Consider the following 19,640-nt stretch of genomic DNA (forward strand, 5'->3'; position numbering starts at 1 on the left):
TTCACTGTTGCACACCCCACACATTTTAGGTGTCATGGACCTCCCTGTCATACCCAGTGCGCTGAGGTTTGAGGATTCTAATAATTTTTTTAAAAATCCCTTGGTCCTATAATATACCTAAAATCCTATTTAATGCATTATAAACATTTGGACAATACCTGCTTGAGTATAATAAAAGTGAACATATCATTCAACAGCTGCTATGTCCCGAACCACATACTGGCTTGCTAAATAGTGTGGTAAAATTATACACCCTTTACAGTAACAGGTAATCTATAGCAGTGTATAATTATTAATATACGATTTAGTTCCCTGGTATGCGGGTTGGGATTGATATGGGACTTATGACTATTTTTAGGGAATCACATTATATATGATTCTATCACTTGGACTTGTAAAGCACTTTTTTTTTTAACCTCCGTGGCTCTACAAAGCGCTTTACACTTTTTTTTCAAAACCATCCATTGTTATTGGTTTTTGCCAATCTGTTGCTTAAGCACCTCAGTAGCAATGATTACAGCTTATAAGGTACTTAAAATTGCTACAATCTTGGTATAAGTGGAGTCAGGAGTGTTATGTTTATAATATACATCAATTTCAAGAAATGCACATTATATTTGGGAACAGCTGTAATTACTGAGACACGATGAAGCGTCACAGGAAGTCATGGTCCACCAAGCATGTCAGCAAATGAAAGGAAACAGACATGACTATGCTTCTTAAGAAAATTACTCATTAGAGTCCCTTCCTCATTTTAGTAAGTAAGTAAGTCAAATTTATTTATATAAGCACGTTTCACACAGCAAAGCGGACCAAAGTGCTGCACAGAGTGTAGAAAATAACATAGAAACAGAATTAGACCGAATAAAAACGTTCAGCTCTACGACAAGCCTGTCTGAGAGAACGAGTATTACCGTCCAGCCAGTAATAAGATTTACGATTCGGTTGTTTCAGTTTAAAAGGGGCAATGGAGTCTAAAATATTGGAGCAAAATGAGTATAATAAGGCAATCAAATCATCAGGGCCAGAAGAAGCCTCTGCAGCACTCAAGATAGATGTTTCAACAGCATGAGCTAGAAAACTTTCACTAAACTGAGAGGCAGTGAGTGAATTAATACAACAAGGATAATATCCTGAAGGCCTAGTCATAACGGCAGAGTTGGCAGCAGGGACCTTAAAAACAATGGGCTTGTGATCAGAGAAGGAAGCATCCTCAATATTAACATTATCAACAGCGGGGTTTTTTTTATATATATATATATATTTTATATATATGTAGTAATGATATATTAATGTTCTTCTGGGTTAGCAGTGGTTTTTGCATCGCCACTCTTCCATGGATGACATTTTTGCCCAGAGTCTGTCTAATAGTGGCGTTATGAACAGTGACCTTTATTGATGCAAGAGAGGCCTGTAGGTCCTTTGTTGCTGACTTTGACTCTTTTGTGAATCGTCGCTGTGCTCTTGGAGGAATTTTGGAAGGTCGGCTACTTCTGGGAAGGTTCACTACTGTGCCGAGTTTTTCCATTCGGAGATAACGGCTCTCACTGTAGTTCTTTGGAGTCCCCGAACCTTTGAAATCGCTTTATAACCCTTCCCAGACTGATATATTTCAATCACCTTCTTCCTCTTGATTTCTGGAATTTCTTTCAACCTTGGTATAGTATGTTACTGAGTAAGACCTTTTAACCAAAAGTTCTTTTTAAGTGTCGATTTGATTGATCATTTAAAAACTGTATATTGTGTTTACTCAGTTTGTTTTAGTTTCTGAAACAGTTTCGTGTGAGATATACACAAACAGAAACACTTTTTCCACAGCACTGTATACACCAATCCAGACCATGTGTGTAGAAATACACAGAAACATTCAGAGATGAAGTGTTTATTTCTGAAATACATAAAAGCACTAATATCATTAAAATCCACGATGTCCACATCAATATTTAGAGCACTGAATAATATTCATCTAAAAGAAAAAAAAAAAAATCAAATGAATGAAATATCTTGCAAGAAACCATAAATTCAATTTGAATAAAATGTCTTTGAGATAATGAACAGTGTTCAGCAAGTTCAAGGTGTGGAAGGATCGGTTTCCTGTTCGCTTCCCAGGTTCATGGTGGAAAGAGCACCATCTAACACGGCAGAAGGCGAGTCCTCTTTGGCCAGCAGGTTGTTTTTGCGTAAATGACAGGCTTGCTGATATGGGGGTCGAATCGGAGGCTGTGTGGGCGGCAAATACTCATACTCCTTCTCAGAGTCCAGCTGCACGTAAACACACAGGAAGATTCGGAATTATCCGATAACTCAGATAATCTGATTTATCCGACACATTAGCCGCGTTTACATGCAGCCTAATAATACGTTAATAATCTAACAGAGATCCAATCAGAATTTTTTTCTAAAATTATTAATAATAACATGGAGTCACTTTACTGGTAAATATTTCCTCTGAGGTTTTATGGATGCGGATTGCACAGAACGCTGTACTTTGAGTCGTTTGAAAAGTTAACAACGAACAACACCTGAAGTGGGTAGGTCCTGTCCGAGTCGAACGCGCTGAGGTCTCCACACGCCAGGAAAGGAACGATTACCCTGTTCGGTCCCTCAAGCTGGTTAAAATCCACATCTGACAAACAAACACAGAGAAATTCTTCGTTTCATACCTGATACTTTCAGCATCGCTGTCAATTTATCAACAAGTATATGAACAGGTGTGGCTCCGACAGTAGTACATCACATCACTTTATTTTCTGGACCATGAGTGAGTCAGGAATATAAGACATACACTTAAATACAATTTTAAAAAAAAAAAAAAAAAAAAAAAAGCTCAATAACACAGTGAAGTGCATAGTTTTTAAAGGGTTATAAAAGGAGGAAAATGTGCCTCGATTTCTACAACGGATCTACAAAACAGGCTTATTACACTTATTAGTATAATATACACGCTCTGTCCACTTTATTAGGAACACATGTACACCTGCACATTCATGCAGTTATCGAATCAAGCAATCACAATGTGGAAAAAATAAATAAATCATACAGATACAGGTCAAGAGCTTCGGTTAGTGTGTTCCCATCAAACCAGTTTGGGTGAGCCTGTGCCCATGATAGCCTCAGATTCCTGTTTCTGTGTAAACAGTAGAGACTCTCGTGTACGTGTGAAAATCCCTGGAGATCTGCAGTTTCTGAAAGTCTCGACCAGCCCATCTGGTACCAACAACCCCGCCGCGCTTAAAGTCCCAGAGATCATACTTTTTCTTCATTCTGGTGTTTGATGTGAACGTTAACGGAAGCTCTTGACCGGCATCTGCATGAGTTTATGCATTGTACTGCCGCCACAACTGGCTGATTGGATAATTACATAAACGTGCAGGTGTACAGGTGTACCTAATAAAGTGAACGTTAAGTGTTTAGCTCATCCAGATTGACATGTTGGTAAAGACTGTATTTAAAAAAAAAAAAAAAAAAAAAAAAAAAAAATGACTGATTGATGTGTAGAGGAATAAAATCCCAGAGATTCTCCAGTAATAATTACATGACGCATTTCCACGTGTAAAATTAATTCCGTTAGAATAGGGCTTTATAGTCCAGAAAATACAGTACACGATTCATCACCAGTCGAGTGAAGAGTTGGTTTACAAACAGCAGGTTGTATAAAGCAGTGCGTTACCATACGAGTGATCCAGCAGTGGGTTAGACATGTTGGGGACGTAACCTTCAGGGGGCGAATAATTCTGACACACCACAAACGCCTCTTCAGGGAGAAAACACATGACAGAGTCACTCTCACGCATTTCACTACGTGATTCAGATTAAAATCCTTTTAGTTATACAGTCTGAGCCTCAGTGCTGTGACAGGAGGAATAATGTAGAATATTTATTTAAAAGAAGAAAAAAAAAATGCCATTCTGATAGCAAACTGTGTTGTTAAAAAAAACCCAGCAAAATTTAAATGAAAATAAAAACTACAGAAAATGATATAATGCTTCTCTAACAGCAGATAAACTCACAGTGGGTGTGGCCTAATAGACAATGAGGTTCAGGATGCTCGATGAGGTTTCAGTAGATAGGTTGCTTCCTGGTTTAGGCCGCGTTCGCAACATGTCGGAATTACCGCACGATGACAACCCGGACGTTCTACCGGGAGCTGTTCGCGTCCTCGGACTCTGCGACATTAGATGCTTATCCAACTGCGTGCTAGCTATATTAACCTGTATTGTATGTCTTTTGTTTATTTTCAGATTAATCCTGCATTATTAAAGCAATAATAATAGTCAATTATACGGATTATTACACAGAAATATTACGAGATAACGTCTTAACGACATTTCACTGCCGAAGCTGCTGCCGTTCCGAGCGTTTCCGCATGACGTTGCCGAGGAGCTCTCAGAAAATTCCCAGTTTACGGAATATTTCATCCTTATTTTCCACGATTATGATTCAATCATTTAAGATCAGTTCAATGTGGCTCTTGGGTCTCCTGATTCTCCAAACATCTTACTTCTGGTGAAGCTGACACATTTTCATCATCCAGAAAGGATTTTACATCAACATGCACGCGTTTCAACGCTCGGAATCTCGTAATTACGGTCATTACGACCTGGCGTGAAAAGCAGCTTTTGCTTTCTCGGTTATGGTACCATTCGCACATACAGCGACATAAAGTTGCTAGACTAGATTAGATGTGGGCGTGTCCAGTGACTCGACAAAGTTGAGAAAAGTTTAACAGCACACTGCTTCTCCTTCTTCTTGTACGATTTGATGCACATATATATAGTTGCGCCTCCCACTGACTAACCTGTTACCATGGCAACCAATAGTAGGAACGCCCACTGGTGATTTCATAATACAGGGACTCGCCAGTTACAGCGGTAAAATCACTGTATTTGTGAATGTACCCTTACGTTTGGTTTTCTAGGTTAGCTTTCACTCACTAGATTAGATTTGGCTTCCTAAGTTAGCTTTGCTATCTAGCAAAGCTAGCTAGGCGCACTAGGTTAGCGCTGGCTCACTATGTTACTCAAAAGATCTCAAAAGTTTTGGGAGGGGGGGGAAGAAAAGGTACGTGGTCCGGACAAATCACACAAGTCTTGTGATCGGTGAGGGTGGAGCTTATGTAAGACTGATCCAAGGTTGGCCCCGACCACTTTACATCTCCGCTCCATTCACCACTCTACACCTAGCATGAAAAACCTTTGACTCTCAGGGTGAGTTTCATTTTCCAGCCTTGCTTTGACTAGCACTTTGCTAGATCAGTGAGGGTGAAGCTAGGGCTTTTATACTCTACACTGTAAACATTAGAAAAGACAATAATTCTTCAATAATTGTAAAGACATGACAGAACTCTAAACTACAGCCACAGAGTCTCCTATCAGATCCTGTTCTTACTCTCAGGACCTGCTGGATTGAGCTCACTCACCAATGCTGGAGTTGCGGCTGCTGCGAGGTTTGGCACAGGTCACCGTACTAAAAAAGATTTTGAGCTGAGAATAAAGCAGCGTCACATCCTTCCCTCTAAAGATCTGCACACAGATAAAGATGAAAATTGGATGTTTTTAAAAAAATTTTAATCAACCACTCACACACAAATGCACCCTGAATGACGTTGTTTATTTGAGCTTTAATGTTTTCCTTCATTACCCACAATTCTGTTTGACTACCTGCTGATCGTGACATACTGGGATTTACTCCTCGCTTCCTCTCCAGCTAAACAGACCGATTCAGCAATGCTTTAGTTCTTTAGTCCCGTCCAGCTCTTTCTCCTCCTCATCTCTAGCATTACGCAGCTTAACTGTGTCGTGTAGCTGCTTTGCGTTCTGCGACTTCAAGTCCACCGTTTACGGTCTCCGCTACTCCTACTCCCTTCTCAGGGAGTGAGAAAAGAAGCTCTTGCTATTCTGTGTTTAGGAGCAATCTCGGAAACCCGATCGTCCCTTATTGTCTGAAAACCGTTTTCATGTGTTCTCCTATTAAACGCCATCGTAATGGCAAGAACACTGTCCACCTGCGACGATAATGAGAATGCAGCACCAAAAAACTAATTATCACTAAACAAATCACAACCCTTTCAATATAAACACATTTAACGTGTTCGATTTCAATTAATGACGTATGAATCGATACGATGAGGCGTTTAAATGAAGGCTTGTGAGCTTGTGTGAAATATACCATAGAGTTTCTGTCACTAATGTTGCAATGCAAGAGACGCCAGTGATGAAATTTATTTATTTTATTTTTTTTGCGGAAAACCATTGGAATTGGCGAAATCGCAGGAAATTGTTTCGCAGTGACGTTTGTCGGTAAATGAGGCCTTGTAGCTGTCCTCGTGTTCGACGCAGGTGAATCGAAGAGGGCTTTCACTGAACGCGCGTCGTGATGACGTCACCTAACGCATCGTGGCCCACATCTGCAAAACGCCTGCGGTGATTTTGAAAAGTCGCAAGCTCCTCTGAATATTGCGCCGTTTGGAGTGTGCTCGACTGTGCGCTAATTCCAGTTCGTCCGGGACGGACTTCGATCATTAATCATTTAGAAATGTTTCGATTTTCATATAAGCTTACCTTTGCCACAAAGTTTCCTCCAGGTTTTAGAACGTGGCTTGTGATATTCAGAGCCTTTAAATTAAAAAAAATAATAAAAATAAATTAAAAAATGAAATCACATTAGTGGAGCAATTAAAAGTCAACAACACAATAACTGACAATCATTTAAAAAGAAAAAAAAAATTGTTCCTTCGTCAGAAAATTCGAACACGCGCGTGTCACGTGGAGGTGGATCATCGATACGTACGGCGAGGAGGAGCTGCGCTTGAATGTACTCGTCTACATCGTGCAGTCCCGTAACTGCGAATAAAAACAGCCAGAGTCAAAACCGCTGACGTTCAATCGGCAGATGCGACGCCAATTCTTTTTACATTCTAGTCATCAAAAATATTTGCGCTTTCTTATTAGGAAATAAGAACAAGACGTAGAAGAAGAAGGGCTGATACAGCACGGGAAAAGGAACTGATTAAATTTTATTCAAGATATCTTTGACAAAGCTTTATTTATTTATTTATTCATTTCCAGCATGTAAATATCCACCATAAACACCACACAGCAGATAATGGAGCTGTCTCGGTGAAAGCAGCGATTAAAAAAAAAAAATGTAATCCACGCAGTCAAAGCTAAGAAGAAATGTTTACTGAAGCAAATAATAAAGAATAAATGAATACATAAATACCATCAGGGGCACCGTCACACACCACCAAGTCTGCAGCCTGTCCCTCAAAGTGTCTGATAATCTCCTGAGCTGTGGAAATCTACAGCATGAAACCAATAAACCTGGTTTAACCATCATCACGAGAACAGTACAATCACTATGATTGCGGCGGTGGGGGGGGTACAAGCGGCATTAATGCACTTTGGTATTTTTTTTTTTCCATTTTCAATGGACGACTTAGAAAAGGCCCGTGAATATGTTTACAACAAGGCTGTCACAGTAAGCTGTACAACTTAGTTCTAAAAAAAAAAAAAAAATCTCTCATAAATAAAAACTTTCATAGTTCAGTCCCCAGCGCTGTCGAATTCTGGATTCCGATTGGTCAGAAGGTGTTGATTAATTTCCTTCAACAGCAACTCTCGCAGTGGTGCAGGTTTATATTAACGCGCTCGTTCTAATACGTTATCGTTTCTATAGTAAGAGCTCTTTCACAGGGACTCGTAATAAAGTAATAACTGTATTATACTGCATAGAATGACTTGCTTGAGAACCTTATTACACACACTGGTGCTGTTGTACCTTAGTAATATCGCCCTGAATCTGTGTGACTCCGGGGAGAGGCGCCATCGCCTGCAGATCCACCGCTACGATCTTCACCTCTTCGCTCGACTCTTTCACTCTACAACATCGTACAAAGGGACTGGAGTGCATTCGATTTTCTTAGCAAAACATTCCATAACTGTTAATAAACGATGAAAGTCTTTTAAAAATGTCATTTAATTTTAAAAAAAATGTATAAAATGTAAATACAAGATGGATTTTGGGGCAAACTGTGAATTTGGATGAGAAGATTGAAGTTACTCACCGGAGTTTGCGGCTTAGAACCTGACTCCAGCTGCCGGGCGCCGCACACAAATCCACCGCTCGTCTCACACCTGTACAAAACAATCAGAACTATCATTCTGTAGCTACTCTGTGGTCTTAAACACTCAGATACTTAAGGAAGGAGTATATAATGATAAACTTTCACAGATTTTCATTTTATTTATTTGATCTCTCATCTGATTAGCAAATGCTTTACTGCTCTGTAGTGACTCTTGTAGGCCAGGAGGGGTAGTGCAAGTTGTCGTAATGCGCATGCGTCGAGCGCCTGTGTATACGTACATGTCAAAAGGAGTATACTTTGAAAAGCTTTGTGTACGACTGTGCGCATAGCCGTAAATAAACCAAGTATACCAGAGGCTTAAAGCGCACCTATTATGATTTTGAAACATCCCTAATTTTGTTTTAAAGCTCAGATACAATAGATTTACATGCATCCGAAGTCAAAAAACACTTCAATGTGCCATCATTTAAACTGCAGCATTACCCCCCCCCCCCCCCCCACCCGTGTCACAAACGACTCGTTCAATGATCCGTTCTAAACTCCTCCCCTCAGAGAGCATACTCTGCTCTGAATGGTCAGATGTCCAAGTCTGTTGTGATTGGTCTACCGCTGTCAGCGTGTCTAAAAGGAAACACCCCCTACCATATCCAGTTTCAGCTCCTTCTCTTCACGAGCAGACAATGAAAACCAGAGTCAGGGTTTTTTTGTCAACAAATTACGTAGGTTAGTACAGTCTGGAAGTACTGACGACTCATTTCAACTGTTCAGAACAGGTTCCTCTTTTGGGAGTCAATAACTCCGTTTGTCATGAGCTTTGATTTTTGGAACTTTGCAGACGTTTTTACATTCACAAACCGCTCTATAATACACTACATGAAAGGTAATATTTGAAAAACCATAATAGGTGTACTTTAAAATGCAGGACATTACTACCTGCACTTCATAATTTTGACCACCAGACGCCGCTGTTTTGCAAACAGTTCAGCAGCAGCAGCGTCACGAAGCTTCATTATACGATCACTAATATAAAACATCGGCTGTCACCCACTTTTACACCTAACTGTGAGCGATTAAAGACGAGTCTTGCCTTTAAACAGCTTAAACTCTTCATCCAGCTGCAGCAGCTTGAAGGCACTCCTAGCTCTCCAGCCCTCCTCTTTAGCCAGTCTGTAGTAAATATCACGCTTGTCTTTGGAGGAGCGACCCATGTTCCCTTAAGAGTCCTGAAAACGATGCAAAACATCTGTTACAGGATTTGATGAGTTAAAAAGGTTGTTGTTGCGAAATATGCAGAACACGGTAAGTATCTACAATTTACAGTAGCATACAGTAATGTGTTTACAAGCCACTAAAGTACAAACGTTTTAAACCATTCAGCAAAAAATAAAAACGGTGTGCAATTTTAGCTGAAATGTAGACAATTATGGAGTTAAAGCCCCTATGAAATCAAAGTAAAAATTTTGTGGCTTTTACTATGAATATGTTAGCCTAAAGGTGACCTATAAGCTAGTGTTGCTACAAAACAATGACAAAATTCGCATTTAGAAGATCTACAGTCTCTCTCTTCCACCGATATGGAGCAACAATTTTGATGACATCATGCTGCACTTCAGCTTCTCGTCAGATTTTCGGTCCAATCAAACGCTCTGTAGAATCTGAAGTGCCCCACCCCCAATAGTTGCAAGTTTCCTGTCTGTGAGCTGAGCTAAACGAAACACTACTGGCAATTTAAAAAGGAGGAGGAGCCACTCGATACGGCCCGCCCCGACTTCTCGTTTCAGTGGAAATTACGTCAATAAGTCGAATAACGCTACATGTTTCAAGGCATTTCCTGTTGACTTTAAAATCCTCCGACGCATAGGAGCGCCACATTTTATAATCAGAAAATTTTGAGTTATCGCTCTTCTTTTTCCTCACTAAAAAAAAAACAAGTGAACTAATCGACATATGAATCTGAAAGAAAAAAAAAACTTAAAGTTGTTTAGGTGTTTTGAAATCGCCTATATTAATTACTAACTCTCTGGAAGCCCCGCCCCCTTCCCCTTTAATAACGTTAGTGACAGGGTGTGTCCAAATTCACACACAGTGACAGTACGTACTGAATTCAATGCAGTTCATATTGCACGGCCGCGGAAACAGTACGTAATAATCAGTATGTGTGTGTAGTACGAATACAATCCCGGACATATTACATCCGCCATGTTGGCATCGTCATGTGACCTTCGACGTCATCATAAACACAAAAAACTTAAAGGGACCACCAGATTGAAGCAACCGCACTAACCTAACGGCAAAATGCATAACAGGAAAGTGAACTGAATTAGGGATGTAATGTGGGTGGAGTTAACAGGCTGAGGTAAAATACGTTGCAGTTAGCTTGGCCGGCTAAAGCAGGGGTTCCCAAACTTTTCCAGGGCAAGGCCTCCCAAATGGCATTAACATTTGACCGAGGCCCCCCTTTTGCAAGCTATCTTTAAAACACATTAAAAATACAGACTTCTGAATACATCCCCCTTTTTATAAATAATTACATCTTACATCACATTAGGAATTGATTGTGTGTGTGGTTGTCTGAGAGTGAGAAAGAGAAAACATACTAGTGGCCCACCAAATTGTTGAGGCCCCCGAGCGCCCCCTGGCGGCCACCACTTTGAAAACCACTAGGCTAAGGCATCATGGAGATCACAATAAAAGGTTTCAGACGATGCTGTGACAACAGTTTTCTTGTTTAAACTTTTAACAAGTTAACAATTTATTCGGGTATTGATAAACAAGTCCTGTTTAACCAAGGTTTAATACTTTATTTTTGACTCGCGTAGTGTCCGTTGGTTGGATAGTGCAAAGTCTCGCCGGAAGCGTCATCCGGGTATTTCTCACCTACTGTGTAGTAGGGTAGTACGCGATTTCGGACGCGGTTTTTTAATCCGTTTGAATGATAATCTGCCACGTTTTGAGTTCATTAATATGGAGTACAATATATCCGTGTATGTTCCACGTAGATTAGACAAGATATAACATCAGTTATATTAGCTGTATTAGGGAAGCCACCGACCATTTTAGTCGAAAACAGTGTAGACAGATCCACATATAACGATGTAGTTAGCAAGCAAGCTCTTTAAGTAGCCTAGACGAAGCTAACTTAAGAGGCAGGACTTTGATAAAATGTGTACTACGTAAGAGCGAGGTTTAAAGCTAAAAACAAATTTCCTCTAGTTACATGTATTTAAAGTTAGTATGCATTCATACTTCTCTGTTAATATCGTTTATCTCCCTGTCCACCTCTTCAACATCAGCGTGAATCGTCTCTTATCCCAAATGAGACAAAATCAGACATATAGTACACTACTTAGGGTGTTACAGCTACTTCTAGGGAACCCTATCTAGTTCACTAATATAAAGAGTAGTCAGCCATTTGGGGTCAAGCCCATTTGAGTTCCGCTGTTTGGAAGGATAGTTCACTTCTTCTGTTTCAAGGAGTATTCAAATGAATGGAGCATTACTGCCACCTACTGATCAGACAGGACACCTGCATGCTTCCTGAGCGTTCCACGAAGAATCAAACGAACCAAAATAATACTCATTAGGGAGCCATCATCTAGAAAGTTCCTTAAGGCTTTAAAGAAATTACTCTAGAAATAACCGAAAACTATTTACAGTGAGAAGACATATAAAATTAATAATATGTAGACAGATAAAATAACTTTAAAATAAAAGAGTAAAAATTGTAAACATCCATCCATCCATCTTCTATACCGCTTATCCTACGGGGTCGCGGGGAACCTGGAGCCTATCCCAGGGAGCATCGGGCACAAAGCGGGGGACACCCTGGACAGGGTGCCAATCTATCACAGGGCACAATCACACACTACAGACACTTTGGACATGCCAATCAGCCTACCATGCATGTCTTTGGACTGGGGGAGGAAACCGGAGTACCTGGAGGAAATCCCCGCAGCACACAGGGCCGTGGCGGGAATCAAACCCCCAACTCTGGAGATGTGAGGTGAACGCGCTAACCACTAAGACACCGTGCGCCCAAAAGCAGAAAAAAAAGCAGTGAAAATATGTGTTCCAATGCAAAAACATATGTAAGAAATTACAGACTGCCTCTCAGCAGATTCCACCCTGAACTGTGTTAGGATCAGTTTGTTCCCTAAAAAGGCAGAACTATCAACGGGACAATTTATCTGAGTCTCAGCAATATGTGTATAATACCACCTAAAGTGACATTCACACGGTTATAGCATGGGAGTGGCAGTGGGACATCAAGAACCATCCCTGAACAAAGGGCTACGTGACTGTAATTAGCATTCAGAAAGACATTTGTCTCGATAATCCTATCACCACACCATTTGGGGGTCACACCTGTAACAACAATCAGTACTGTGAGAACGGAAAGTGATCGCATCAAATGCTATCCTTAATTTACATTTTGAATGAAACTTCGTTTACATTACATACACAAAACCTGGTTTGAAACAGAGTATAAAATGTCTGTGCTGATATTCTTCAGGGTTCACTTTGACTCCGACGAACCCGAAGTGCTTCATGTACTTTGTCACTGCCACGCTGTAATAAAGTTATTCTTCTTGGAGATCTTTGACATCCTCTTCATTTTTTTTCTTACACATACATGCAAGAATATTAGCAATCAACTGGCAAAGACCGATCTCAATCAGCTCCCTAGTTCACAAGTCAGGGCTCTGATCAGGGAGTCGGCCATTTTAAGAGCTGTCTCAATCGCAAAATCCTTCCAGTGCACGGGAACGTTTGCTCCTTAAAAAAATCCAACAATGCACCGCAAAACCCAGAGAGCACTGATGCTCACTATGTTCCCTTACTGGAAAACACGTCATGTTTTCTTTGAATAAATTTTTTAAAAAACAAAACAAGGGATGAGCTCTCAGCCAACTTGCTTGTATTTTTCTCATTTGTTAGTCGCGTTGGATAAAAGCGTCTGCTAAGTGAATAAATATAAATGTAAATGTAAACTTACGTCTACAAATTTAAGTAGCGTGTTATTGTTGTTGTAGCTCTCAAATGATTACTCACGTTACAGATTTATTACTTTACGTTTTATATACACTTTGAGTCTAAAAACGTTTAAATGTTTTTTTTATCCACTAGATTCAAAATGATAAACAAAAACCCCAAAACAATGTCCATAAGGACACACAAGGGGTTAAACGTTGTGATATCACCCGTGGTATCGGGGAATCGGTTGTATCGCCCTATCGCGCGTTTCACAGTTCTCGCGATAGTTCGCGGTGTTTCCGGTGTTGTGAATTGTCTCTGGAAAGATGGCGGTTAGCATCCGAGCTCGTCCTATCCGAAGTATACGGATGCGAGGTGAGATTCGGCCGCTTTCACTCACACGGTTCTGGCTTTTAGCGTGTTCTGAAAGTGTGCTTTCCCCCCCTTCAAATCTTCCAGCTTTTTTTGGGAACGTTGTGTGTATGCTGACGGATCTTTTGTGGTTTTTATGCCGACAGGTCGGAATGACAGCGGGGAGGAAAATGTACCACTGGATCTCAGCAGAGGTGGGTTCAGTCCCGTTAGCAACATGCTAATACGCTCTCATATCCGCAATTTTCGGTGTGTTTTGAAACCGTTGCGGTTTATGGTTACGCTTTATGTTGTTTGTTGACGGGGTTGTTTTTTGTGGTGGTGGCGGCGGTGATCATTGAAGCATCACGCAGACTGGGTGGTATTTTAGGGGTTAAGTAAGCCTGTGCTTCAGGACAGGCTAAGCTAACTTAGCTACGGGCCACAAAATGCAAAGCTATCAGTTCTGAATGTGCTCCAGCTGCTTTAACGACGTGGAGATGATAAATAACTAGTTTGGGTGTTATCAGGCTTTATAACGCTGAAGCCGATCCGTGGCATTGTTTGTTTATAGCAGGTTATTACAGCCAGGTTAGCCGGCTCTGCTCAACCTGACGACGGGGTTTGTTTTGGTGTGTGTATATATGTGTGTGTGGAGTACAAGACATGGAGTGTGTCAGGTCCTTCATCACATATCTGTTCTGACATGAATGCTGTGAGATCTGAAATATGCAAAAATGGAAAAACAAACTGTCCTTATAGTGTCCCTGGAGTCAAAAATGGTGTTTGTGTTTTTTGGTACCTGCTTGGTAGGGTTATAGACACCAGTATTATAGAAAAAAAAAATATATATATATATATAGGTGTTTGCATTTTATAATTCTTCTCTTCTGGGAAACAAGATGTAATTTTGTTGTTTTTGTTTTCATATTGTACTAGTCCTGTGTTCGTCCAATCAAACGCTGTCTAGACCACACCACGTCCCGGGACCGTGGGCGCGTCTCGATCAGCTCCCTTGTTCCCTAGATCTTGTATCGATATGTCATGTACACGAGTTCAGACACTGGTAAGGATCCTGGCTCGTTACACATCGGGACATTCGTGACTCACACTGTAAACCGTCACCACTGGCGTTTACCGACAACAGGCAGGAACGACGTCTTTCTGACATTTATATTTCATTTAAATTTGCTCGCTTAATCACACGCGTTTCTGTCACGGTACTTCGAAATGGTGGATTTTTTAAAAATAACTTTTTAAAAAATTATCGTTAGACTCCAACGAACCGTATATAGAACGTCAAATGAAGTTAAAAAAATCGATAACAAAAGTAATCGTTTGAGATCCACAACGACGATGCTTACGTTTGTATACGACGTTGGCCGTTTTTTCTCTTCTCTTTTCTTCGAGCTGAGAGGCTTAAGAAAACAATGTGACGTTGTTTCCAGTAAGGGAACGTAGTGAGCATTGTTGCTATTTGGTTTTTGCAGGGATTTTTAAAATATTTTTTTGGGGAGTGAAGGTTTCAGTGCACTGGAAGGATTTTGCAATCGAGACTGCCCTTAAAATGGCCGACTCCCTGATCCGAGCCCTGACTGCTGAACTAGGGAGCTGATTGAGACGCACCCCATGTCTTGTGCCACAACAGCCCCATCTCTTGTGCCACAACAGCCCCATGTCTTGTGCCACAACAGCCCCATGTCTTGTGCCACAACAGCCCCATGTCTTGTGCCACAACAGCCCCATGTCTTGTGCCACAACAGCCCCATGTCTTGTGCCACAACAGCCCCATGTCTTGTGCCACAACAGCAGAGTTGTTAGCATTAAACGCTATCCCACACTATCCGCTCGTTAAATCTGACGTCACGCGTCAGACGTAAAGCCGTTTCCGGCTTTAGACAGAAATGTTCTGTTCTAAAGAAAATGCATTTTAATCAAAACAACACATCGTGGACTCGGAGAACCGCAACGCAGCTCAGCAAAGCAGAGGCTCAAGCAGTCAATCAGACGAGCATGGTAGTGTTTACAGGGGTATTAACGTGATCGCTGAAGCTTTGGAAGCTATCTCATCTGTTTGATCAGAGCTTCAAAAAGAGGACTAAAGTGCCGCTGCATCGCTCTCTTTAGCTAGAGATGAAACGACGGCTAAATTCCACCGCGGCGTTATCGACAGCGTTTTGGGTAAGCATAGAGCAACATGTTGATGAAAGACAACTGTAAACTTTGTTTCATTACAAAATAAATCTGAAGCGCACTTTAATTATAAAGACGAGTGTGTCGTTCAACGTGGATTTTTATTATTATTATAATTTTTTTTGTAAGCCGGTGGAAAATTATGTAAATCCAAGGAGACACATTCAGCGGCGGTTTGGATCTGGACCTTTCCCCGTGGTTGTCGTGTTTTGTGTATGCTTTCGTACCAGTCCGAGTTCCTGTTATGGCGTCCTCTTTTACACAGACACCAGATTTCACTTTCACTTTTTCTAGTACTGCGCCACGGTGTGAGTAAGAGGCAGTTTGTATGTCATAAAGTCGCTTATTTCAAACATCTCACCTCAGCTAATATCGTAACTGTTCATAAGATGTTAGATAACACACACACACGGCACTGATGAATTCTGGATTCTGATTGGTTAGACGGTGTTGATTCATTTTCTACAGCAGCAGCTTGGTCAATATCGTTGCTGCATATGATGTTTATATTAACATTCTAGTTCTAATACGCTTATTGTTTGTGTAGTATCAGCTCGTTCCTGGGAATCGATCCGACGAACGCGCCACACAAACAGAGGTGTTATCGTTGTTCACGGTCCGGTTTCTCAGTAACCTGACATACTGCGTCTTTTGGCTTATTAAGAGAAGCTGGTGAGCTGGTAACGTCTGTTTACGGCTGCTATAATGTGAGCGGTAACAGGAACTAACTTGTTTTGCTTGATGTTCCACAACATTACACGTAACTATGAAAGGGTAAAACGTATGACGTTGTTCTGGGGGGAAAAAAACATCAACAACATTGTTGTAGTTGAGAGGAATAAAATATATCAGGACATGCTGTTAGAGGTGGAACTCTAGAGTGTTGAGAATACTCTAGAGAGTGGCTTCTAGAGGCGAAATAAAACCCATTGCTGACAAAATTTGTTTTGTTATTTGGAGTGTTTTATGATACATTTTGAATGTCTCAATTTGTATTTGTTATTTGGAGTGTTTTTTGGTTCAGTTTGGATATGTCTTTTATTTACTTTAATATTTATCAATAGTTCATATACACTACCAGTCGTAAGTTAAGACACGCATATTCTTTATTTTTATTTTTATTTGTCACATTTTAGAATAATAATAAAGTCATCACAACTCTGGAGTAACACAAATGGAATTATGGGAATTATGTTCCAAAATAATTTAATATCTTCAAAGTCGACGCGCTTTTTGCCGAGAATTTCCAGAAATGTATTCTTGGTGTTTTCTCACCCGATTTCTTGAGGAACTTCCTCGAGACGCTTTTTAAACAGTATTAAAGGAGTTCCCGCCTACACTGGACGTTTATCGGAATATTTCGCTCTCGAGTCGTAAAAATGTTAGTTTTCTAATGAAAGAAACGAATGTGTCGGCACGATTATATTTTTGTCTATGATTTCAAACATTTAATCACGCTCCTTCAGATCAAATGGTTTTTAAGATCATGAGAAACATTTCAGTCGAGTGTCCACAAACTTTTGACCGGTAGTGTGTGTCGATATTTCTATATTTATTTCATTTAAAAGCGCACAATACATTTTCGTGGTACAGTCAGTACTGTTTATTTTTGTAATAAAGTTCAGCAGTATTTTACTTTGTGTCGTGTTTTCATTCAGTTTAAATACTATCGGGTGAGTAATCGGTTATCAGCAGGTACCGCCTGACTTGGCTATCGGAATCTGTAAAATCCACAATCGCTCGACAGCTACGTGCTATTATAGCCAAATCATCGACCTCTGGGTGGTAACAGCAGATCCACTTCATTACCCCGTTAAGATTGTGTATCAGTAACATCATGCCCCCTCCAAATGTTTATTCCTTACGTATGAGTCCGTGTCAGTAGAACTGTTGATGTATCCGGCACAGATTTGACACCACCTCATACGGCATCGATTTGATAGATGAGTCTGTGCTGGTTGCTAGTGGGCATGAGTAATAAATCAGTGTGTGTGTGGGAGGGGAAACAGTTTCAGATGACTGGGTTGTGAGCAACAGTTGAATTTCTGTAGTGGGATAATCACTGCAGTTCAGATGGGAGCAGTTTTACATGTGGAGGTGGGTCATGTAATTATTACCAAAGTATCTCTGGGCATTTAGTCTGTCATGGCAGTAAGTTTTCACAGACTGCTCATGCACATGTCGGGAAAGATTTACCCTGTATTTTAATAATCCGGATTGTTATAAAGAATGCATTGTATCCTGTAGGTAAAGAGTTTTCACTCCATTCTTTCTTTCTGTCTGTCTGTCTCATTCTGTCTGTCTGTCTCTGTCTCTTTCTGTCTGTGTGTCTTTCCATCTGTCTCTGTTTCTTTCTGTCTGTCTGTCTTGTTCTGTCTCTTTCTGTCTGTCTTGTTCTGTCTCTTTCTGTCTGTCTGTCTCTTTGTCTGTCTTTCCGTCTGTCTTTCTTTCTTTCTTTCTTTCTTTCTTTCTTTCTTTCTTCCTGTCTGTCTGTCGCTTTCTGTCTCTGTCTGTCTTTCCCTGTCTCTCTTTCTGTCCGTCTGTCTTTCTGTCTGTCTCTCGTTCTGTCTGTCTCTCTTGCTCTCTTTCTGTCTCTCTTTCTTTCATTCTGTCTCTCTCTTTCTTTCATTCTGTCTGTCTGTCTCTTTCTGTCTGTCTGTCTCTTTCTGTCTGTCTTTCTATCTCTCTCTCTCTCTATCTATTTATCTATCTATCTATCTATCTATCTATCTATCTATCTATCTACAAACTGAAACCGAAGGTTAAACCTCAGAACAAACCTGGACGCTGTTTCCTGAGACGCTCAGGATTGTCATTGTGCTCTTGATACAGGTGCCGGCTACTTGCAGGTTATGGTCATGTGACCTACTACTGATCAACCTGCATGGCCACGCCCCCTACAAAAAGTGTTTCAAATAATGGACAAAACAATCTGTTCGTATTGAAACGAGGTGTATGTAATGCGTGGAATTTTTTGTTGTTTAACAAGCAAGCAAGCATGCGTACATCACAAGTTCACACCTGTCTCTGATTTATACTGAGATCGCTTATCCGCGTCAGTTGATCATAACGATCGCAGACACACAAATACACACAACAACAGCAAAGAACAGCTTCAACGAGTAAACCTTTATTACGGCTTGTCCGGGACCAGATTTAAGAAGAAATATTTGCATAGAAGTTCACGACCCTAAATGAGGAAATTCAAAAAAGATCAGAGAGAAAAAGAGAGATTAACCAGAATTTCAGATAATCTCAAATGTGAAAATGGGTCAGATTGACCCATAATCTAATAGTAGTTTAAATTCACAGTGTCTCTCGTGTTGTGATGAGCGTCCCAGAGTTTTAAAAGTGAAGTAATAAGCGAGTACGAGGAAAATATGTGAGGGCGAAAGAAGTATTTTTTTCCTGACTTCTCAGATCTCTGTACTTATCTGATTCGCTAGAAGGAAACGGCTGTTTGTATTTGAAACTCTTTCCTCTTTCACCAAATGTGAGGTCTGATTCCGTATATGCGTTTCTTTTTTTTTTTCTTTTTTTTTTCCCTCAGGCGGTATGCGACCCTGAAATCGTGGTCGCAGGATATGTAAGATTGTTGGGGATAACAGTAATTCTGATTTCTTCCCGTTTCAGACCCTAAAGACAACCTGCGAGAGATTCTCCAAAATGTGGCCAAGCAGCAGGGTGTCTCCAACATGCGCAAACTGGGTCACCTCAACAACTTCATTAAGGTTTGTCTCCAGGCGATTAGGCTGCTGACGGTCATTCACTCAGTGCTTTTTGTGTGTGTGTGGGGTTTTTTTTTTTTTGCTTTTTTTTTTTTTGCTTTAAGCTGCGTGTCACATCGCACACTTCCAATAATTCCGTACTGCTGCACATGATGCTTTGAGTGCACATAATCGACGAGTGTGTTTTCACTGAAATACAAGGATATGCAGTAAAAAGTCACGGATGATGGCTTGTATTTGCAGAATAAGTTAAGGCCATACGGAGTCAATTTTCTCTGTCAAAAATGATCAGACCTGAATGCAATGCC

General features: G+C 40.6%; 2 protein-coding genes across 5 annotated transcripts in view; one reads left to right on the forward strand and one right to left on the reverse strand.

Moving 5' to 3' along the window:
* Positions 1 to 1,866: 1,866 nt before the first annotated feature.
* ftsj1 (FtsJ RNA 2'-O-methyltransferase 1) lies at positions 1,867 to 11,488 on the reverse strand. Of its 3 annotated transcripts, none has more exons than XM_017493483.3 (11): positions 11,333 to 11,488; positions 9,174 to 9,309; positions 8,066 to 8,135; positions 7,780 to 7,879; positions 7,222 to 7,300; positions 6,790 to 6,842; positions 6,561 to 6,614; positions 5,420 to 5,522; positions 3,671 to 3,754; positions 2,523 to 2,626; positions 1,867 to 2,262 (listed from the first exon to the last, which is right to left on the reverse strand). In XM_017493483.3, exons 2-11 carry the CDS (start codon positions 9,292 to 9,294, stop codon positions 2,071 to 2,073), a joined length of 960 nt encoding a protein of 319 aa, XP_017348972.1. In that variant the 5' UTR covers positions 9,295 to 9,309; positions 11,333 to 11,488; the 3' UTR covers positions 1,867 to 2,070. The 3 variants fall into 3 exon arrangements, with proteins under 3 accessions (XP_017348972.1, XP_017348971.1, XP_047017841.1); XM_017493482.3 differs by having other exon boundaries at positions 7,780 to 7,900; XM_047161885.2 differs by lacking the exon at positions 3,671 to 3,754 and having other exon boundaries at positions 7,780 to 7,900.
* Positions 11,489 to 13,331: 1,843 nt separating this feature from the next.
* The window catches only part of rictorb (RPTOR independent companion of MTOR, complex 2b), a 34,587-nt gene continuing 28,278 nt past the window's right edge, over positions 13,332 to 19,640 (forward strand). For both annotated transcript variants that reach the window (XM_017492787.3, XM_017492788.3), the window contains exons 1-3: positions 13,332 to 13,435; positions 13,579 to 13,626; positions 19,238 to 19,335. In XM_017492787.3, the coding sequence (XP_017348276.1) occupies positions 13,387 to 13,435; positions 13,579 to 13,626; positions 19,238 to 19,335 (195 nt within the window). In that variant the 5' untranslated portion in view covers positions 13,332 to 13,386. The remainder of the gene's footprint in view (positions 13,436 to 13,578; positions 13,627 to 19,237; positions 19,336 to 19,640) is intronic.

Source organism: Ictalurus punctatus, chromosome 18 (genome assembly GCF_001660625.3).
Source record: "Ictalurus punctatus breed USDA103 chromosome 18, Coco_2.0, whole genome shotgun sequence".
Classification (NCBI taxonomy): domain Eukaryota; kingdom Metazoa; phylum Chordata; class Actinopteri; order Siluriformes; family Ictaluridae; genus Ictalurus; species Ictalurus punctatus.